A 22,937-nucleotide genomic window follows, 5' to 3' on the forward strand; every position below is an offset into this window, starting at 1 on the left:
AAGCTGAAGCTCCAATACTTTGGCCGCCTGATGTGAAGAACTGACTCCTTGGGAAAGACCCTGATGCTGGGAAAGATTGAAGGCAGGAGGAGAAGGGGACGACAGAGGATGAGATGGTTGGATAGCATCCCTGACTCGATGGACATGAGTTTGAGCAAACTCCGGGAGATAGGCAGTTCAAGAGACTGCAAAGAGTTGGACACGACTAAGTGACTCAGTGAAGGAACAACAGCCGTACACAATGGGCTTCCTCATCGAACCCTGCACCTCTGCCTGAATGTTAAACCAAAGTGCTTTGTTCATATCCTGACCCTGCCCCCCTGTGAATGGCTGCAACTAAGTAGAAATTAACACATCCCCTCCCTGAGGCTGGCCATGCTAGGAGATATTCGTAAGATTGATCGCCTTTTTACTTTACTTCCTCACCCCCTCCCAGTCTGTGTTCTATAAAAGAAACTGTCATCCAGACCCAGATAAGATGGTTATTTTGAGACACTAATCTCAAAGAAGATTTAAGTTCCTCTGCCATCTTCTTGGTCTGCCAGTTTTCAAATAAAATTGTTATTCCTTGCCTCAAGCCCTGTCTCCTGAATTATTGGCCTGTCATGTGGTGAGAAGACTGAGCTTGGACTTGCTAACACTTTTATCCTTTATCCAACATTTTTACTGTGAGCCTCAACCAAGATATCTATATTGCCATTTTGCCAGAAACAGAAGTCTCTGACTGGTAGTTCTATTTACTATTCTTATGCAGTTTCACTCTTTTCATTTCAAAAATGTGCCCTGTATTTAGTATTTTCTATATTATTGTACAATATTTTAACATTTTGTGCATGCATGCTAAGTCACTTCAGTCGTGTCCAATCCTTTGTGACCCTGTGGAATATAGCCCACAGGTTCCTCTGTCCATGGGATTCACTAGGCAAGAATATTGAAGTAGGTTGCCATTTCCTCCTCTAGGGGATCTTTCAGATCCAGGGATCAAACCCGGATCTCCTGTGTCTCCTGCATTGGTAGGTGGGTTCTTAACCACTAGTGCCCCCTGATAAGTCATTTTAATCTTTTAGTCCATACAATTTTCCTTCTCATGTTCATAATTAATTTGTCTAAATTTTCCCAGATGTCTTAAAGTTTTCTAACCTTCAATTAAATCAAGTAAGTGGTCAGGAGCACAAGCAATTTTCATAAAATAACCAGTAAAGTAGAGTGGTTAAGAGCATGAATTTTGGACCAAACTGTGATCAAATTCTCATTGCCACTTAGCTGTGAACCCTGTACATTGAACTTCCTTATGTGTGATATGCAGGTGATAATAATAGTACCCTCCTGTTAGTATTAAAGAGAAAAACCACAGTCCCCAAATGGCATCACTTCTGCTAAAGACCATGATACCAAACCTAGATTTAATACCTAACCCAACTACAGTTTCAACCTTCCCCTGAAATGTAACCGTAGTCAACCATCCAGGAATTTTCTGGTCACTATTAAGGAGGTAATCTGTCATAGCGGATCCCGTCCATCCTCTCCCCACCCCCAAAAAGAACCCATTCTGTTCTTTTGCTAACAGCTTCCTCACCCCACACTTCCTTCCATTTAGCGCAACCTCTCAGAGTGCTTTTCTGTTTTCTAGATGGAATCCTGCTGCCTGATCAGGACAAGCTGTCTCTGAGACTGGGATACTTGTTCTAGCTAGCTAAGTGTCTAAAAGCTTCACTTATCCCAGGAATTTGACATGTTCATCTCTACCTCCCCAGCATCATGCGTGGACCTAATGCATAGTGGGTAGGCCATAGCTGTCTTCGGAATGTTGTAAAGGTTAGACAAAAGAAGGCGTCAATGAGTTAATGGATATGACTATGAAGATCAGGACAGGATTTTTTGACTGTGGCATCTTGCTTATGTGGTTACAGACAAGGTCCATGTGAAAACACCAGAAGATTTAAGTTCCTCTCAAACTCAACATAAAACAATAGTGAGATGTGGCTGATAAATAATTATAATATAACCTTCAGTTCAGTTCAGTCACTCAGTCGCGTCTGACTCTTTGTGACCCCATGGACTGCAGCACGCCAGGCCTCCCTGTCCATCATCAACTCCCAGAGCTTACTCAAACTCATGTCCATTGAGTTGGTGATGCCATCCAACCATCCCATTCTCTGTCGTCCCCTTCTCCTCCTGCCTACAATCTTTCCCAACATCAATGTCTTTCCGAATGAGTCAGTTCTTCACATCAGGTGGCCTTGCTATTAAGTTAAAAAGAGCATGGAAAGAAAAAAAGGAAAAAAAAAGAGCATGGAACTCAGAAGAAAAAAAGTTAATAGGGGATTCTTCACTCCTATGGTCAGTTTCCCAAGCATTCCAAATGCCATTCTCCATCCAAAGGAAACTTATCTTCCTTTCCAAGACAGACTCACATCCTTTCGTCCTATTTCTTCACATGGTTTTCTCCCACCCATAAAAAATGCTTTCCCTCTCATCCTTCATTTCTCTATTGCCCTTCCTGGAATTTTCTGCTGTTCTACAATCCCAGGCCCCATCCTCCCAACTTTTCTCTACACCCCCCAAACCTCTGCTACAACGTTATGGTGCTTATCTGTTTTAATTTGACATTTTCACTATTTTTGTCCTTGACTTCTTTATCAAAAGAATATCAGCTGTAAAGCACTGCTCAAAGGCAAGCAAATACCATTACTTTTGTTGTCCTTGCTTCCATGTACATTTCACAGCTATTAGATCATGATCTTCTAAAGGTCAGTAAGAGACTCTTGCCATTTACATTCTTTTATTTCTCTTTAACTTACACAGTGTACCTAGTTAGTTGTCCTGGACAAAGAACAAATGTTGCTTGTCTGATGGCTGACTCATATATATCTACAAACCATAACAAGAGGATGTTAATACACTAGCAAGGAACAAGGGTATATATACACTCCAAGCCAGGAGCCAGGTTTTTGAAACATCTCTTAGTACACAGACACACGGATATATTTTCTGATTACATATTCTCATGTATATAAATTGAAAGAGTTAACCAACCAAGAATATGAAGAAATAACTTCCAGAAAGGGAAATACAGATGGCTCATGAAATACACAATGGTATGTCATCTTAGTTAATAAAGAAGGAAATGCAAATGGAACAAAATGAGACACCATGATTTGCCTACTACACTGGTAAAAGTCAAAGACATTGATAATGATCAGTGTCAGCAACAGCGGGAACGTAAATTTTAAAGAGCACTTTACAATACTGATAAAAATTTTAAAACACAGATTCCTTACTAAATAAGCCCACTTCTAAGAGTCTAGTCTTCAGAATAACTTTTTCCCTATTGCCAGGATGTTGGCTGAAGAATGTCCTTTGTGTCATTAAATTTATATCAGTAGTAATCAGAGAAAACCTAAATATGTCAAAAGTGAGATGTTCAAATAAACTATATTTATACCTCACACTCTGATGCTTCATAGCCATCACAAAGAATGAAGCATATCTATGTGTGTAGATATGGGGAAATGATCACAATATATTGTCAAATTTAAAAAGCAAGTTGCAAAGCAATAAATGTAGTATAATCTCTTTTTTTGTGGGGGAAAAAAACATATGTTCTATGTTTCTAAGTTCATATAAGTACACAAGTTTCTACATAACTGTGTGCAAAAACAGAAGTAAAAACAAACCTACAAACAAAAACAGAGGTCTGAAATCTGGAAACACCCAGCTGCTAATCGTGGTTACCCCTGGGGAGGAAAAACAGGAAAGGCTTTGCCTTTTATGTATTTCTGTGTATTGTTGAAACTTTCTTTCAACATTAACTTTGACTTTTTTGAAATAAAATAACAAACTCAATTAAAGCAGTTATAAAATGTTTAAAGATTTGAGAAAGTGTTACCGAGTCCAGGCTCCCTCTGCTTGCCGCAGGATAGGCCAATGAATCCGAGAGAGTAGGTGTTGAGGTAAGAAAGAGACTTTAATCAGGGAGCTAGCAGACTGAGAAGATGGCAGGCTAGTGCCTCAAAATAACCATCTTATTGGGGTCTGGATGCCAGGTTCTTTTATAGATCAGAGAGAAAGAAGCAATGAGGAACCAAAGACAAAAGGCAGAATAGAGAGGGAGAGGCAGTGGGGAAGTAAGGTGAAAGGGTCTTTCAGTCTTACAAAATAACTCCAAGGGAATGTCCAGCCTTTGGAAGGGGTGTGTTAATCTCTTTTATTCACAAGTGGGCAGGGACAAACCATCTCTCCATGAGCTGAACAGAGGCACTTTAGTTCCCAGTCAAGCAGAGGGGTGGGGTCCTTCTGGCAAGCCATTGAGTATGATTATAATAATAAAAACAAGTCAAAGAAACAGTCTCCAACATGGAGTCAGAATTGGCTTCCTCCCTGCAACAGACTAAAGCTAAAGTCTTTGACTGTGTGGATGACATTGACTATGCTAAATCCTTTGACTGTGTGGATCACAACAAACTGTGGGAAATTCTTAAAGAGATGGGAATACTAGGCCACCTTACCTGTCTCCTGAGAAACCTGTATGGAGGTCAGGAAGCAACAGTTAGAACTGGACACAGAACAACAGCCTAGGTCCAAATTGGGAAAGGAGTATGTCAAGCCTGCTTCTGTAATGTTGCTTATTTAACTTTATGCAGAGTACATCATGCCAAATGCTGGGCTGGATAAAGCACAAGCTGGGAGAAATATCAGTAACCTCATATGCAGATGACATCACCCTTATGGCAGAAAGCGAAGAAGAACTAAAGAGCATCTTGATGAAAGTGGAAGAGGACAGTGAAAAAGCTGGCTCAGGTTGAGTGAAAAACTCAACATGGAAAAAACTAAGATTATGGCATCTGGTCCCATCACTTCATAGCAAATAGACGGGGAAACAATGGAAACAGTGACAGACTTTATTTTCTTGGGCTCCAAAATCACGGCAGATGGTGATTGAAACCACAAAATTAAAAGAAGCTTGCTCCTTGGAAGAAAAGCTATGACCAACCTAGACAGCATATTAAAAAGCAGAGACATTACTTTGCCAACAAAGGTCCATATTGTCAAAGCTGTGGTTTTTCCAGTGGTCATGTATGGATGTGAGAGTTGGACTATAAAGAAAGCTGAGTGCTGAAGAATTGATGCTTTTGAACTGTGGTGTTGGAGAAGACTCTTGAAGGTCCCTTGGACTGCAAGGAGATCCAACCAGTCCATCCTAAAGGAAATCAGTCCTGAATATTCACTGGAAGGACTGATGTTGAAGCTGAAACTCCAATACTTTGGCCACCTGATATGAGGAACTGACTCCTTGGAAAAGACCCTGATGCTGGGAAAGATTGAAGGTGGGGGAGAAGGGGACGACAGAGGATGAGATGGCTGGATGGCATCACTGACTTAATGAGTTTGAGCATGCTCTGGGAGTTGGTGATGGACAGGGAAGGCTCATGTGCTGCAGTCCATGGGGTCACAAAGAATCAGAGACTCTGAGTGACTGAACTGAACTTGATGACTGCAACAGAAGCAGTGATTAAATCTGCAAGAACTGCGTGCATGAATTATCTCTTTAAGTATTGTTTAGAATACTTATTCTAAACAGTTATTCACACATAGTCATGTCAGTTACTGAGGCCTTAAGTGGTAGCATAAAAAGTCATTTCCATGTTGTAGAAGAGGTAAGAAAGGAACAAAAAGAATTAAAATAAATTTCTTTCAACACTGTGGATAAAGAATGTCTCCGGTAATATCAGTAAGGAAAAAATGCTGCCATCACCAAGCCATCAGCAACTGCAGACACTCCCAAGTGTGCACTCTGAGGGAACTCAAGATGGGAGAGAACAGGGTACTGGCCCCAGATTTAAGATGCACATCAAAGGAATGGTTTCCATGGCCCAACTCTTGCGTCTTCCCCTATGCACATGAAGGTGTGCTCAGCTGCCCAGTGTGTCTGAGTCTTTGCAGCCCCGTGGGCGCCTGCCAGGCTCCTCTGTCCCTAGAAAATCCTAAATTCATCCACTTGAGATGTCTGGGTTTTTTTTTTAATTGATAGTAATCTTCTGATTTTCTAACTACCTGGTTTTTGCCAAAACTCACATATCCTGTCTACTTCCATACCTCTTTGGAACAAGTCCTCAGAGCTATCTGAGAGTCTGTCTCTCAGATTTAAGTCCTTAGTAGGTACACCAAATAAAACATAATTTTCAACTTTTAGATTGTGCCTTTTTTCCTCAGTTGATAATACTTTTCTTTAAAGAAGTTGACAAACCAAGCACAGGGCTCTCAGAAAAATTCACCTGATCATTGATTTGTGCTAGAGGCCACAAGTTCAAATTTCACAGGAGACAGACAAGCAGCAGAGATCAATTAGGCCAGGTGGGAATAAGTTACTAAAGGCCAGAGGGGCTGTTTGGAGAGGGTGTACTGCTTAAAGGCCATAGCGATTTCAAAACTCCAGCTAGTTGAAATTTTGCATCTGGTATTACCAGATCTTTTAATATTTCAAAGAAAATCAGAAACCAGAATTTTTCATAGCAATGTTGCAGGAACAGGGGCCCCTTCCAGGGCCCAAGAGTGGGCTCTTGTTTAATACTTGAAAATGAAATGTCTGAATTCATATTAAAAAGGAAAGAGGTTTTGTTGGAAAGGAACGCCCAGGGGCACAGAGCACCAGTGGAAGGGAACATAGGAGCACTGCTCTGCCGCCTGGCTCACAGCCTCAGGTTCTGTGGTAGCAGGCTTCATTTCAAGGTCATCTCTGACTTAGGGTTCCTCCTGGTTGCTTCTGCATCACTCAGCCAAGATGAATTTCAGTGAGAAGGATTCTGGGAGGTTAGTAGGAAATATAGACTGGGGTCTCATCTCTGCATTTGACCTTTACTCATTTTTTCTGGTTGGTGGTAGATTGTTAGTTCCAAGTTCCGTACCCAGACCTCCTGTTGTAAGACAACTCCTGTAGATGGTTAGGTAACTATTGTGCCTGGCCAGGGCAGGCAGTTTCAGTCAGTGGTTCCCCTAACAGCAATAAACTCAGGTTGTACATTTTAACAACCAATTCCTTTAAAACCTTAAACGCCATGTCGGTAGACATTGCGCAAACCAAACAAAACACACCTCCTAGCTGGATTTGGCCGACAGCCTCCCATCTGCCTTTTTGGGGTTTTACTTTTTTTTGTCTTCACAGAGTTCCAGTGGACTAATTCTAACACGTCCTTCACCACCCAAACCAGTTCCCTCTTTTTCCACTAGCACTTTGGCCATCATATTATAGAAAATCAGAGTTCAAAGATTTTTTTTTTAATCGTATTTAAATCTCTCAATTTCTTATGGTAGCAAAATATATATAACATAAAATTTGCCACTTTAACCATTATATGTGTACAATTTGGTGTCATTAATTACAGTCAGGAGGTTGTGCAACCATCACCGCTAGCTCTTTCCAAAGTTTTTTCATCACCCTAAACAGAAACTCTGTACCCATTAAACAATTAACTCCCCACTTCTTCCTCCCCTAGTCCCTGATAAATTCTAATCCATTCTCTGTCTCTATGAATTTGCCTATTCTAGGTAACTCACAGAAATGGAATCATACAATATTTGTCCTTTTGTATCTGTCTGATTTCACTTAGCATAATGTTTTCAAGGTTCATCTACATCACTGCATGTATTAGAACTTCAACTGAGTAACATTCCATTGTATGTTGTGATATTGTGATTTATATCAGGAAATAGGCTTTGGGTTGGCCAAAAAGTTCGTTGGAATTTTTCCATAAGATGTTACAGAAAAACCCCAACAAACCTTTTGGCCAACATGACATTTGATCTTTGTTCCCATTTCTAGCACAGGAGTTTTAAAAACACTTGGCATCTTCTAAGTGGTCAGAGAAATAGAGGCTTCCTTTGTCACGTTAATGAGGTGATTTTTGGAATGCCTGTAGGTCAGCTAAGACTGGGTGCTGGTTGCCAGGGCAACCAACCCTGTGTTTGGAGGGCTGGCACTTTCAGCCCCTTGGCCTGGCCTTCAGGTAGAGGAGAGGGGCTAGATGTTGAATTATCACCCCATCTATTGATTTAATCAATCGTGACTATTTAATGAGGCCACCGTAAAGATTCAAAAGGACAGTTTGGAGAGCTTTCAGGTTGGTGACTCTGCCAGAGATTGGTGCGTCTGGAGAGGGCGTGACAGCTCAGCGCCCTTCCCCCATACCTTGCCCTGCACCTCTTCTGTCTGGTTGTCCCTGGGTTATATCCTTTGATAACAAAACCGTGATCTGGTACATTAAAGGGTTTCCTGAGTCCTGTGAACCACTCAAGCAAATGACCCAAACCCAAAGAGGGGATCATGGGAACCTCTGATTTATAGTCAGTTGGTCACAAGCACAGGTAACAACCTGGACTTTTGATTGGCATCTGAAGCCTAGGGCAGTCTTGTATGACTGAACCCCTGACCTGTGGAATCTGATTCTATCTCCTGGTAGGAAGTATCAAAACTGAGTTAAAATGTAAGACACCTAACTGGTATCAAAGCACTGTTTGTTGGGAAACTCTCTCTTGTTACCATGGAAGTGTTTTCAGAACCATTTGTATGCATATAGCACATTTTGCTTACCCATTTCTCTTTGAATGGACACTTGGGTTGTTTCTACCATTTGAATATTATGAAAAATGTTGCTATGAACATTGATTTTAAAATATCTGTTTGAGCCCAATTTTTATTGTTTTGGGTATATACCTAGGCATAGTAACAGGCTGGGTAATATGAAATTCTATATTTGACTTTTTGAGGACCTGGCAATCTGTTTTCTACACCAGTCACCAGTCACATCATTTTACATTCCTACCAACAATGCATGTAAGTTCCTCATATTTAAGATGAAGAAATCAAGGGCAAAACTGGTTAGATAGCTTGACCATAGATACAGAAAGTCAACTACAGATCTTATAGTAGCATGTGGCCATAGGCAGCCCCTAGCATACTGCCTTTGCTGTGTACAGTTAGCTCACTCCCTGTTACCAGGCAGCGGTTACCATGAGACCATCAGTGGGCCTATTCAGCCAGCGTGAGTGGTGGCCATCAAGTGGAGAGCAAGGTTAAGAGGCAAATTCGAACTTTCTCCCCAGAGTCATCCTGCTGGTGAGCTGGGGGCCCAGGGATAGGCTGGGGGCTGTGTCCTGCAGGGCTCTGGAACCCTTGACTAGGTCAGCCCCTGACCGGGTCCAGGCCTTGAGCTGGTGGAGAGCTGCTTCAGCAGCAGCAGTGTGCAAAGAATGCAGGCTGCAGGACCTGGCCTGGGCAGGTTGAGAAGCCTGAGGGCCAGTTGAGTTGGGTGGCTGACTCCCTCAACAATGACTGCTGGGCCAGGTCTGGGGACCGGGCCCCGAGGGAGCTGCCAACTGAGCTCTGCCTCTTCAGCCAGGGCTCATCCCTTAGGGGGCGAAAGGTGTGCCTTGGGACCTTGCCATTTCTCACCAGAACAGAGAATAACATTTATTTGGTGGAGATGAATAGAAACACTCTTACCTGACCACGACCTGACCTCAAAAAAAGAGGAACTGACACCAAGAACTTTGTTTGCAAGAACTACATGCCCCTCCCTCACCTTTTCTGTAAAAGGGCTTTGCTGAGAGCTTTCAGGGAGTTTGAGGTTTCTAAGGCATGAGCCATCCATCTCCTTACACGGTCCTCAATAAACCTTTCTCTGTTCCAAACTCCAATGTTTTGGTACTGTTTGGCCTCACTGTGCTCAGGCACACAGGCTTGTGTTTTGGTAACAAGCTGACAAAAGAAAGCAAGTATCTTGACTCCTAGTAAACTCTCTTTTAAAGGTTAACTCTACTAAGACTTAACCCATATGTTCAGGCTAATGACAGCACTATTTATACAAAGAGTGGGCCACTGGAAACAGATCAGTAGATATATTGGAGGAAACAAAAACAGTATTGGAGGAAAGAATTTCAATTAAGTTCTGGATTTTCCTCTCCATGTGGAGAGAATTTTGTTTTGTTCTTTTCTTCAGGCCTAAGCTCTGAGAGAAGATAAAGTCATACTCGTCTTTAGCCTGATACCTAACTATAGAATAATCATAGAAACATTTTTGGATCACTATTAGTCTTACCATTCTAAACTAAGGGCTTTAAAAAAAAATTTCCTTGAAATGCAGCAAATATTTATTTTAGAGGAGTTGGAAAATTCAGAAAAGTAGAAAGGAAAAGACAAGGGCACCTGTTGTTGTTCAGTTGCTAAGTCATGTCTGACGCTTTGCAACTCCATAGACTGCAGCACACCAGGCTTCCCTGTCCTTCACTATCTTCCTGAGTTTGCTCAAACTCATGCCCACTGAGTCAGTAATGCCAACTAACCATCTCATCCTCTGTCACCCTCCTCTCCTTTTGCCTTCAAGCTTTCCCAGCATCAGGGTCTTTTCCAGTGAGTTGGCTCTTTGCATCAGGTGCCCATAGTACTGAATCTTCAGCTTCAGCATCAGTCCTTCCAATGAAAATTCTGGGTTGATTTCCTTTAGAATTGACTGATTTAATCTTCTTGCAGATTAAGGGACTCTCAAGAATCTTCTTCAGTACCACAACTCAGAAGCATCAATTCTTCAGTGTTCAGCCTTCTTTATGGTCCAACATGTACAAGCATCTATACACGACTACTGGAAAAACCATAGCTTTGACTATACAGATCTTTGTTGGCAAAGTGATGTCTCTGCTTTTTAATAAGCTGTTTAGGTTTTCCATAGCTTTTCTTCCAAGGAGCAAGTGTCTTTTAATTTCATGGCTGCAGTCTCCATCTGCAGTGATTTTGGAGCCCAAAAAAATAAAATCTGTTACTGTTTCTACTTTTCCCCCTTCTATTTGCCATGAATTGATGGTACCAGATGCCATAATCTTAGTTTTTTTCATGTTGAGTTTCAAGCCAGATTTTTCACTCTCCTCTTGCACCCTCCTCAAGAAGTTCTTACTTCCTCTTCTCTTTCTGCCTTTAGAGTGGTATTATCATCTGCATATCTGAGGCTCTTGATATTTCCCCCAGCAATCTGGATTCCAGCTTGTGCTTCCTCCAGCCCAGCATTGCTCATGATGTACTCTGCATGTAACTCAAATAAGCAGGGTGACAATATACAGCCTTGTCCTACTCCTTTCCCAATTTTGAACCAGTCAGTTGTTTCATTTCTGGTTGTAACTGCTGCTTCTTGACCTGAATATAGCTTTCTCAAGAGACAGATGAAGTGGTATTCCCATCTCTTTAAGAATTCTCCACAGTTTGTTGTGATCCACACAGTCAAAGGCTTTCATTTAGTCAATGAAGCAGAAGTATGTGCATATATAGAGATAGATATAGAAACATAGATATATAGATATGTTTGGAATTTCCTTGCTTTTTCCATGATCCAACAAATGTTGGCAGTTTGATCTCTAATTTCTCTGCCTTTTATAAACCCAGCTTGTACATCTGGAATTTCTTGATTTGTGTACTGCTGAAGCCTAGCTTGAAGGATTTTGAGTATAACCTTGCTAGCATGTGAAATGAACACAACTGTATGGTAGTTTGAACATTCTTTGGGATTGGAATGAAAACTGACCTCTTCCAGTCCTGTGGCCCTTGCTGCCTAGAAAGCCAGAAAAATAACTATTAACTTTTCAGTACTTTTTTCCAGGCTTTCCCCCCCTAAATATGGTGTTTTTGTTTGGTATATATGGCTGAAATCATAGAACCTTAAAGCTTAAGAAAATTATTACAATTTGGGAAGCAAGCTTAAAAAACAGAATAAGGATAAATGAAGATTTCAAGGTTTAGGACAGCACCCAACATAGAGTTAGGACTCCTTCCTAGCAAGTCACGGCCCTCACTGTCTTATGACACTCCTTTTGGTGGCATGTTCTTATTTACCTGTCCACATGGAAATGTGTCATTTATCTAAATGTATAAGCTCCGAGGACATGGCCACACATTATACTATTTTGTTTCTTCCTCCATGCCATGCAGAGTGCTACAAACACAGTAGGTCCTCAGTAAAGAATTTCTGAATGCTTATTACTGATTTCAGACCATCTTCAAAGTTAACACTCCTCAGACGCTCCATTAAGGGTAATCTAACCCAGGACCTGCAGGACCCAGTCTTGTCAGGGCTTCACATCTGTGACCTTTGGTTCAGTAATCAAAGATCATTTAAAATCTTCTGGGAGGCTTCCCTGGTGGCTCAGTGGTGAAGAAACTGCCTGCCAGTACAGGAGACATGGGTTCAATCCCTGGGATGGGAAGATCCCTCATGCCTCAGAGCAACTAAGCCCGTGTGCCGCAACTAGTGAGCCTGTACTCTGGAGCCCAGCAACTGCAACTACTGAGCCTTCACACCATGACTCCTGAGGCCCATGTGCCCTAGAACTCATTCTCCAGCAACAAGAGAAGCCACCGCAAGGAGAATGTACTGCAACTAGAGAGCAGCCCCCACTCACGGCAACTAGAGAAAAGCTTATATAGCAATGAAAAGTCAGCACAGCCCATAAATAAAAATAATTGATTGATTTAAAATAAAGGCATCTGAATCTTTACTTCCATTACTTGAATGCTATGGGAAATTCAATCTGTAACCCATAATAACACTTCTTAAAACCTCCTTTGCCCCATTCTTTTCACTTCAGTACATCTCAAGTCCATGGCTGACTTAAAGCCCCCATCTCAAAATCTTCACCAAAAATTCTCTCTCAACTTCATCCCCTGTGGTTCTTGGTTTCACGTTTCTTCCCCTTTAACTTCAATTTCTTCTTCCTTTCAGCCAAAAATTACAGCCGTTTATATCGTTTTGGTGTTCTCATTTCTTTTTCTTACTCTTATTTCTTCAGCTCAGCCCCCTCTCTCCTCAGGCTCTGATTTTGCATCGGGAAAGCTCAGGAATGGAGCTGCACACTCAGCCCCTCTCTCAGAAGGAGACCCAGAAGTTAGGACTTGGGGACAAGGAGGCAGAGAATGTGGGAGAAGCCATAAGTGTTTATAAGATACTGTCTTGTCTTTTATTCTCATCACATGATGAAATTCTCACATATTACTTACTGGGGTGGACTACATGAAAGTTCTTTGGAAAAATATGTGGCAAGTTGTAAAGGTTAAATGATGAAATTTTCTTTGATAAAGGAGGTCACTACCAACTTACCCTCTCCTCCTTAGGATGTCACCTTGAAGGTATATGATAGGCCTGAAAAGTAGGATCTGATCTTTTGGTCTTACAAAACATTCACAGGACTTCTGACCCTTGAAACTGTAAACATTCCTCTGGAATTAGCTCAGAGGTCTCTCATGGGTATAATAAGATAATTACAAGGTATATCATCTTGTCTCTCAGAGATAAGTTTTCATTTTTCTCTTTTCTACTTTCTGAATATACCTGTGTGAAAATCACTCCAAACTTGGTATTCACTGTTGTGACATCTGATATGCATGTTATCACTGATAATGCTTACTCAATAGTAAAATTACATTGTCTCTTCTATACTGGTATAGAGCATGGGTTCCCAACCAATGCCAGTCCATGGCCTGTTAGGAACTAGGTCATACAGAAAGAGGTGAGTGGCAGGCAACTGAGAGCCACTCCCCATAGCTCGTTACCTGCCTTACTGCCTGAGTCCCGCCTCCCATGAGATCAGCATTAGATTCTCAGAGGAGTGAACCGTACTGTGCTTGAATCATCCCCAAACCAACACTCACCTCCCCACCTTTCATGGAAAAATTGTCTTTCACAAAACTGGTGCTTGATGCTAAAAAGATTGGGGATTGCTGATATGAAGGGGTCTTTTGTTGGAGTCTTTGCTACCTTTCCCCAGCACTATGATATGGCCTTCCAAACAACCGTGACATGTATTTAACTATAATTCTTATTTGATCTCTTCCTCCAGTTCAGTTAATACCCAAAGTGCACTCCTGTGGAGTGAGAGCAAACTCAGGTAATACCCAACACTACTTGACGTGAGTCAACAGGTACCAACAGATAATCACCGAAACTTTTTGTTCTCCCCAGCTATCTCTGCATGCATTCTTGACGGAGTTTGCTGTAAGACTCCAAAGGACAGGAGGACGGTAGAACCAAGTTCAGAAAGTATGACTGAATATTCCAGGACAAGGGATATGGAGCTACCATTCATTAGTTCTGAAGCCACAAAACTAGGATTCTGCCTTAGTTCTCTTTCCCTCAAACAAAACATCTGATTGACTCCACACTCAACCCACATGCCCAACGCATTCAGTTCTTCCATTTTCACTACTTCTACCCTCGTTCAAGGCACCATGCAACAGCCTCCTAACTGAACTTCCTGTTTCTACTCATTTGTCTCTATAGCAGCTGGTGTAACCATTTTAAAAATATAAACCATAACATACTAATGCTAACTTTTTAATGGTTTTTCATCATATTTAAATTAATACCCAACGCCTCACCTGTAAAGTCCCAAGCCTCATCTTACATCTCTTTGCTTCAGCCACACTTGCTTGCTTTCTGTTCCCCCGACACACCAAGCTTATATAAACTGTACTTCCCCCTGGTTTTCACATGGCTCTTTTTAAGGACTCAGTTCAGTTCAGTTGAGTCACTCAGTCGTGTCTGACTCTTTGCGACCCCATGGACTGCAGCTCGCCAGGCCTCCCTGTCTATCACCAACTCCTGGAGTTGACCCTAAGTCATGTCCATCAAGTCGGTGATGCCATCCGACCACCTCAGTTAAGGACTCAGCTGAACTTTTACCTACTCACAGAGGACTTACCTATTTATTCTAAAGTAACTGCCCAGTTGTTCTCCATCACAATGCTGTGTTTTGTCAGTATGACACTTTTCTAGTTGTTTCTTGAATATATGTGCGTGTTTTCAATTGCTCAAACTTTTGTTGAATGAATGAATGGTAAGCCTTACTCTTCTGTTTCCTAGATGGGAGAGGAAACACTGAGCAAGAATTAAGAGCCTAAGAACTTTACATCAGATTTTTCTTTAACTTCCTCACAACAGCTATTTTATTTACTTCAAATTCTCCACCATTATTAACCCTTACTATAGAATGGCCTGGGGATTTAGGCAACTAACTCCATATGAAGGGTTGAAGAAATAAAAACACCAAAGAATGGGATCTGTGGCAGTGACTTTAAACAGGAAAGGAAAGTATGCCAATTCCTAACAGCTTCCTATAGAGAAGAAATAGAGCCAAAGTGGGAGCTGATAAACAACCCGGGACTAATGCCCATGGAACTTCCATTGGAAATGCCCATGGAACTTTCTGGTGCCCATCACCTAAAGTCTCTGAACACAGACCTCACCTTCCTACTGCCTCACACAACATAATCCTGCTCACATCCATGCTGAACAGTCTCCATCACCACCTCTCCCAACCAAATCCTTCAGATTCAGACACAGCTCTCCAATTCCTTTTTTTTTTTTTAACCCGTTGGTGGGGGGTGGTGGGGGACTGGGTCTTAGTTACTGCCTATGGGATCTAGTTCACTGATTGAACCCAGGCCCCATGCATTAGGAGCTCAGAGTCTTGGCCACTGGACCACCAGGGAAGTCCCTTCAATTCCTTTTTGAGAAGTCAGTCCTTAAAACCTTTAATCCACTAAGAACTTTCTTCTCTGACTTCCTTATTTCAAAAGGAAAATCCAGTAGGAATTCATTGGTCTTCCTTCGGTTTTCTTTACCATAACTTGTCCATCTGGGTTTTGTTTTGCTCTATTGTTACTTTTAAATATTCATTGGAAGAACTGAAGCTGAAGCTCCAATATTTTGGCCGCCTGATGCACAGAGCCAATTCACTGGAAAAACCCTGATGCTGGGAAAGATTGGGGGCAGGAGGAGAAGGGGATGACAGAAGATGAGATGATCGGATAGCATCATCGACTCAATGGACATGGGTTTGAGCAAACTCCAGGAGATGGTGAAAGACAGGGAAGCCTGTCTTTCAGGAAGCACTGCAGTTCTATTATTAAGACAGGAAGCACTGCAGTCCATGGGGTGCAAAGAGTCGGACACAATTGAGCAAGTGAACAGCAACAATTTTTACTTTTACTTTTGTCTTAATCTTAGAATCCTATATAGCATCAAACACAAGATACCAGTAAGAGTTTTTGTTTTGGTTTGTTTGGATTAATTGAACAGATTCACACTCTGGCTGCAGTTTGTACTCTGAAGGGAAAAAACATGAAGATAAAACTAAAAGGAGAGGGAAGAAGGAGGTGTGACAAAAAGAGGGGCTCTAATATATAAGGAAAGGAAGTGGGGTACAAAAGAGGGAAGACACCCCAAAATCAGCTTTCATTGTTAAGACTTGATCACAGTTTCTAACACATTGTCAATCTGCTAAAATGGAAGTCGACAGGAAATAGGCAGAATCAGGGAAAGGGCCACAGGCCAACTCCCACTCTTGTGTTAAATTTTCCACTGCCTTGCCTTATTTGCAGTTACCTCTCAGTCTTAAAGTCAGGCAGATTCTGATTTGTTCTTCATGCAAGTATGGCTTTCTCAACAGAATGATTTGTATATAGGTAGAAAGTAATAATCATCTGTAGACATCAAACCAGATGAGCCTTCCTCTCTCACCTCTTTTTCTTACAAATAAAAATTTAAACGTTTCGGTGGGAAAACATGAACTCTCAATAACTTTCGTATAGTCATAATAGAAGCAGTTTCTGTCATTCCTATCCAGAAATTAACTCACTCTGAAACCACTCACTGGGTCTATCATTTTATGTGATAGCTAGATCACAGTTATTCACTGCTATTTCCTAGCACCTAGCACAGTGTCTGCTACATGTCATGCATGTAGTAAGTTTTTGTATATTTTCTGATAGAGTGAAATAATAAATGGTAGTTCCAATCTCTGGTACACCCCTAGGTGATCTTAAATCAAAGATACAGACATATGGGAAATACAGGGTGGTTTTTTTGAAAAGGACATAATTGAGGGACAGGAGTCCCAGAGCTTTGCTGCTCTGTTTATCTCTATCTAAAATTCATTCCATGAATAGAAACCAAATGTCTTCTATGTGACAGGAAGTGTGTTATGCCCTGAGGTACAAATATAAAGACACAGACCCTGGCTCCAATGTGTGCTTTTCCATTATCCCATTATAGCCTCTAATCACTTTCTCTTAGATACTAGGCTGTAACTGTCACTATATCTGTCTTGCCACTATACTAGAAGTTCTGTTAGGACCCAGCCCATCACACAGCAAGCACTAAATAATAGCTGGTAAAGCATCTAATGGAGATTGTAGCCTCCCAAGGGAAAAGGACATAATCAACCATATAAAGTCAGGATTCTTAGTTGTGAGAAAGAAAAGCTGACTCTGGTTGCGACAGCAGAAAAGGAGCATGTTGAAGACACTGGGTGGCTCTCAGAATTATCGGAGGGTAAAGAGAATCATCACAGAGGTTAGGCCTCCAGAAATGATGCACAAAACAAGCAGAACTAGACCAGTAAGGAAATCATCTCCATTGCAGCTCCCCACCAACACCACTTCTGCATCAGAAACTCAATCTTGTAACCCTGGAGAAACTGCTGCTGCTGCCAGGGCTGCCAACAAGGACAGCCACCTCTAGAGCTACTCTATCAAATGCCAAAGAACCAGAGAGCATCTCTTGTTCACGGAGAAATGAACCAGCTGCTGGGAAGGCAGGTTGAGCCCGGATTGTGAAATGCTTGGACAGATGTGTAGGCAGACATCAGCACAACTTATTCCTAAAGCAGATTCCCAATTAAATGGGGGCAGTGCTAGTCACTGTCGTGTCTGACTCTTTGCGACCCCATGGACCGTGGCCTGCCAGGCTCCTCTGTCCATGGAATTCTCCAGGCAAGAATACTGAAGTGGGTAGCCATTCCTTTCTCCAGAGGATTCTCCCCACCCAGGGACTGAACCTGGGTCTCCCACATTGCAGGCAGATTCTTTACCATCTGAAACAACTAAAGAAAGCTAAATCTGCAGTGCTTGCTTTTTGTATTTCCACATATGGTTGAATCAACAGATGAAAGTCTGTAAATTCAGAACAGAACTGCCCCAGGTAAACTCTATGATTAGTCATGTCTACAGTTCAGTCAGTTCAGTCACTCAGTCATGTCCAACTCTTTGCTACCCCAAGAACTGCAGCACGCAAGGCCTCCCTGTCCACTCTGTCCATCACCAACTCCCGGAGTTTACCCAAAGTCATGTCCATTGAATCAGTGATGCCATCCAACCATCTCATCCTCTGTCATCCCCTTCTCCTCCTGCCCTCAATCTTTCCCACCATCAGGGTCTTTCCCAATGAGTCAGCTCTTTGCATCAGGTGGTCAAAGTATTGGAGTTTCAGCTTCAACATCAGTCCTTCCAAAGAACACCCAGGACTGATCTCCTTTAGGATGGACTGGTTGGATCTCCTTGTAGTGCAAGGGACTCTCAAGAATCTTCTCCAACACCACAGTTCAAAAGCATCAGTTCTTTGGAGCTCAGCTTTCTTAATAGTCCAACTCTCACATCCATACATGACTACTGGAAAACCATAGCCTTGACTAGACAGACCTTTGTTGGCAAAGTAACATCTGTGCTTTTTAACACGCTGTCTAGGTTGGTCATAACTTTCCAAGGAGTAAGCATCTTTTTATTTCATGGCTGAAAGAGCCACTTTGATCAAGAGGCTCTTTAGTTCTTCTTCACTTTCTGCCATAAGGATGGTGTCATCTGCATATCTGAGGTCATTGATATTTCTCCCAGCAATCTTGATTCCGGCTTGTGCTTCCTCCAGCAGCATTTCTCATGATGTACTCTGCATATAAGTTAAATAAGCAGGGTGACAATATACAGCCTTGATGTAATCCTTTTCCTATTTGGAATCAGTCTGTTGTTCCATGTCCAGTTCTAACTGTTGCTTCCTGACCTGCATACAGGTTTCTCAAGAGGCAGGTCAGGTGGTTTGGTATTCCCATCTCTTTCAGATTTTCCACAGTAATAAACTGTGATCCACAGAGTCAAAGGCTTTGGGATAGTCAATAAAGCAGAAGTAGATGTTTTTCTGGCACTCTCTTGTTTTTTTGATGATCCAGCAGATGTTAGCAATTTGATCTCTGGTTCCTCTGCCTTTTCTAAAACCAGCTTGAACATCTGGAAGTTCGCGGTTCACATATTGCTGAAGCCTGGCTTGGAGAATTTTGAGCATTACTTCACTAGCGTGTGAGAGGAGTGCAATCGTGTGGTAGTTTGAGGTTCTTTGGGATTGCCTTTCTTTGGGATTGGAACAAAAACTGACCTTTTCCAGTCCTGTGGCCATTGTTGAGTTTTCCAAATTTGCTGACATATTGACTGCAGCACTTTCACAGCATCATCTTTTAGGATTTGAAAGAGATCAACTGGAATTCCATCACCTCCACTAGCTTTGTTTGTAGTGATACTTCGTAAAGCCCACTTGCCTTCACATTCCAGGATGTTTGGCTCCAGGTGAGTGATCACACCATCGTGATTATCTGGGTCGTGAAGGTCTTTTTTGTATAGTTCTTCTGTGTATTCTTGCTACCTCTTCTTAATATCTTCTGCTTCTGTTAGGTCTATACCATTTCCGTCCTTTATTGAGCCCATCTTTGCATGAAGTGTCCCCTTGGTTTGTCTAATTTTCTTGAAGAGATCTCTAGTCTTCCCCATTTTGTTGTTTTCCTCTATTTTTTTTTTTTTTTTTGTCTTTTATTTATTTATTTTTTCCATTTATTTTTATTAGTTGGACACTAATTACTTTACAATATTGTAGTGGTTTTTGTCATACATTGACATGAATCAGCCATGGATTTACATGTATTCCCCATCCTGATCCCCTCTCCCACATCCTTCTTCACCCAATCCCTCTGGGTCTTCCCAGTGCACCGGCCTCGAGCACTTGTCTCATGCATCCAACCTGGGCTGGTGATCTGTTTCACCCTTGATAATATACATGTTTTGATGCTGTTTTCTCTAAACATCCCACCCTCGCCTTCTCCCACAGAGTCCCAAAGTCTGTTCTGTACATCTGTGTCTCTTTTTCTGTTTTGCATATAGGGTTATCGTTACCATCTTTCTAAATTCCATATATATGCATTAGTATACTGTATTGGTCTTTATCTCTCCGGCTTATTTCACTCTGTATAATGGGCTCCAGTCAGACGAATGGATAAGGAAGCTGTGGTACATATACACCATGGAATATTACTCAACCATTAAAAAGAATTCATTTGAATCACTTCCTCTATTTCTTTTCTTTTTTTTTTTTTTTCTATTTCCTCTCCATGTCCAAGTTAAGGAGTGGCAGCTCCACTTTGTTGGAGCAGCCGTGAAGAGATACTCCACGTCCAAGGTAAGAGAAATCCAAGTAAGAAGGTAGGCGCTAGAAAGGGCATCAGAGGGCAGACAGACTGAAACCACAATCACAGACAACTAGCCAGTCTGATCACATGGACCACAGCCTCGTCTAACTCATTGAAACTGAGCCATGCCATGTGGGGCCAGCCAAGATGACTGGGTCATGGTGAACAGGTCTGACAGAATGCGGTCCACTGGAAAAGGGAATGGCAAACCACTTCAGTATTCTTGCCTTGAGAACCCCATGAACAGGGGTATGAAAAGGCAAAAAAGATAGGACACTGAAAGATGAACTCCCCAGGTCAGTAGGTGCCCAACATGCTACTGGAGATCAGTGGAGAAATAACTCCAGAAAGAATGAAGGGTTGAAGCCAAAGCAAAAACAACACCCACTTGTGGATGTGACTGGTGATAGAAGAAAGGTCCAGTGCTGTAAAGAGCAATATTGCATAGGAACTTGGAATGTTAGGTCCATAAATCAAGGGAATGTTAGGTCCATAAATCAAGGCAAATTGGAAGTGGTCAAACAGGAGATGGAAAGAGTGAATGTCGACATTCTAGGAATCAGCAAACTAAAATCGACTGGAATGAGTGAATTTAATTCAGATGACCATTATATCTACTACTGTGGGCAGGTATCCCTTAGAAGAAAGCGGTAGCCATCATAATCAACAAGAGTTCAAAATGCAGTACTTGGATGCAATCTCTGTAACAGCAGAATGATCTCTGTTCATTTTCAAGGCAAACTATTCATTCAGTTCAGTTCAGTTCAGTCGCTCAGTCGTGTCCGACCTTTGCGACCCCATGAACAGCATGCCAGGCCTCCCTGTCCACCCTGTCCATCACCAACTCCTGGAGCCTACTTAAACTCATGTTCATTGAGTCAGTGATGCCATCCAACCATCTCATCCTCTGTCATCCCCTTCTCCTCCTGCCCTCAATCTTTCCCACCATCAGGGTCTTTTCAAATCAGTCAGCTCTTCACATCAGGTGGCCAAAGTATTGGAGTTTCAGCTTCAACATCAGTCCTTCCAATGAACACCCAGGACCGATCTCCTTTAGGATGGACTGGTTTGCTCTCCTTGCTGTCCAAGGGACTCTCAAGAGTCTTCTCCAACACCACAGTTCAAAAGCATCAATACTTCGGTGCTCAGCTTTCTTTATAGGCCAACTCTCACATCCATACATGACTACTGGAAAAACCATAGCCTTGACTAGATGGACCTTTGTTGACAAAGTAATGTCTCTGCTTTTTAATATGCTGTCTAGGTTGGTCATACTATCACAGTAATCCAAGTCTATGCCCCGACCAGTAATGCTGAATAAGGTGAAGTTGAACAGTTCTGTGAAGACCTACAAGAGCTTTTAGAACTATTACCCAAAAAAGATGTCTTTTTCATCATAGGGGACTGGAATGCAAAAGTAGGAAGTCAAGAAACACCTGGAGTAACAGGCAAATTTGGCCTTGGAGTACAGAATGAAGCCTGCTTCATAGGCTAATAGAGTTTTGCCAAGAGAATGCACTGGTCATAGCAAGTAGCCTCTTCCAACAACACAAGAGATGACTCTACACATGGACACCACCAGATGGCCGACACCGAAATCAGATTGATTATATTCTTTGCAGCCAAAGATGGAGAAGCTCTACACAGCAAAAACAAGACAGGGAGCTGACTGTGGCTCAGATTATGAACTCCTTATTGCCAAATTCAGACTTAAACTGAAGAGAGTAGGGATAACCACTAGACCATTCAGGTATGACCTAAATCAAATCCCTTATGAATATACAGTGGAAGTGAGAAATAGATTTAAGGGACTAGATCTGACAGAGTGTCTGATGAACTATGGACAGAGGTTCATGACATTGAACAGGAGACAGGGATCAAGACCATCCCCAAGAAAAAGAAATGCAAAAAAGCATAATGGCTGTCTGAGGCGGCCTTACAAATAGCTGTGAAAAGAAGAGAAGTGAAAAGCAAAGGAGAAATGGAAAGATATACTCATTTGAATGCGGAGTTCCAGAGAATAGCAAGCAGAGATAAGAAGCCTTCCTCAGAGATCAATGCAAAGAAATAGAAGTCATGTCTACAATGATAGACTGAACCTGAGATCAGAAATTAGACAATCTGTCATAACATATTTTGTGGGGTTTAACTGCTATATCAAGGCCTTTATGTCATGAAATCTGGGTCAGGTACCAAAAGAACCAACATTTTGATCTGCAACATTTATATAGTTGGGCTTGGGGAGTGGCTGGATGTTATGTGCCCGGGATCCTTCTCAACTGAGGGTTTCCCACCCAAATCAGGACTAAATTTTTGTCATTCTCTTGCATCAGCCATGGGTTACTACAGGTTATTTCAGAGTTCTTAGCAGAAACAAAATGCAGACTTTAGGAGTACTGCAAGTCAAGACAGGTGAGTAGCACTGGCTCCAAGGGCTGAAGAGATACTTAGGCAAAAACTATTCAAAACAGCTTATTCCATCCCAACTGGGATAGCAGACGCCTTCTCCAAGGAGAGAACTTACTAGGTTAGACGTGTGCAAACTCGGTCTTGCCGGCTATACTTTCCTCTGAATAGCTACCGTTTCTTCCGTGTCCCCCTGCCGCCATCCCCCCCCACCT

General features: G+C 42.0%; 1 protein-coding gene across 1 annotated transcript in view; it reads left to right on the top strand.

The window, feature by feature from the left end:
- The first annotated feature begins 7,055 nt into the window (after positions 1 to 7,055).
- TMEM123 (transmembrane protein 123) overlaps positions 7,056 to 22,937 on the top strand; it is a 94,940-nt gene continuing 79,058 nt past the window's right edge. Inside the window, exons 1-2 of the mRNA XM_061154986.1 lie at positions 7,056 to 7,061; positions 12,826 to 12,951. Coding sequence (XP_061010969.1) covers positions 7,056 to 7,061; positions 12,826 to 12,951 — 132 coding nt within the window. The remainder of the gene's footprint in view (positions 7,062 to 12,825; positions 12,952 to 22,937) is intronic.

Source organism: Dama dama, chromosome 1 (assembly GCF_033118175.1).
Source record: "Dama dama isolate Ldn47 chromosome 1, ASM3311817v1, whole genome shotgun sequence".
NCBI classification, from domain to species: domain Eukaryota; kingdom Metazoa; phylum Chordata; class Mammalia; order Artiodactyla; family Cervidae; genus Dama; species Dama dama.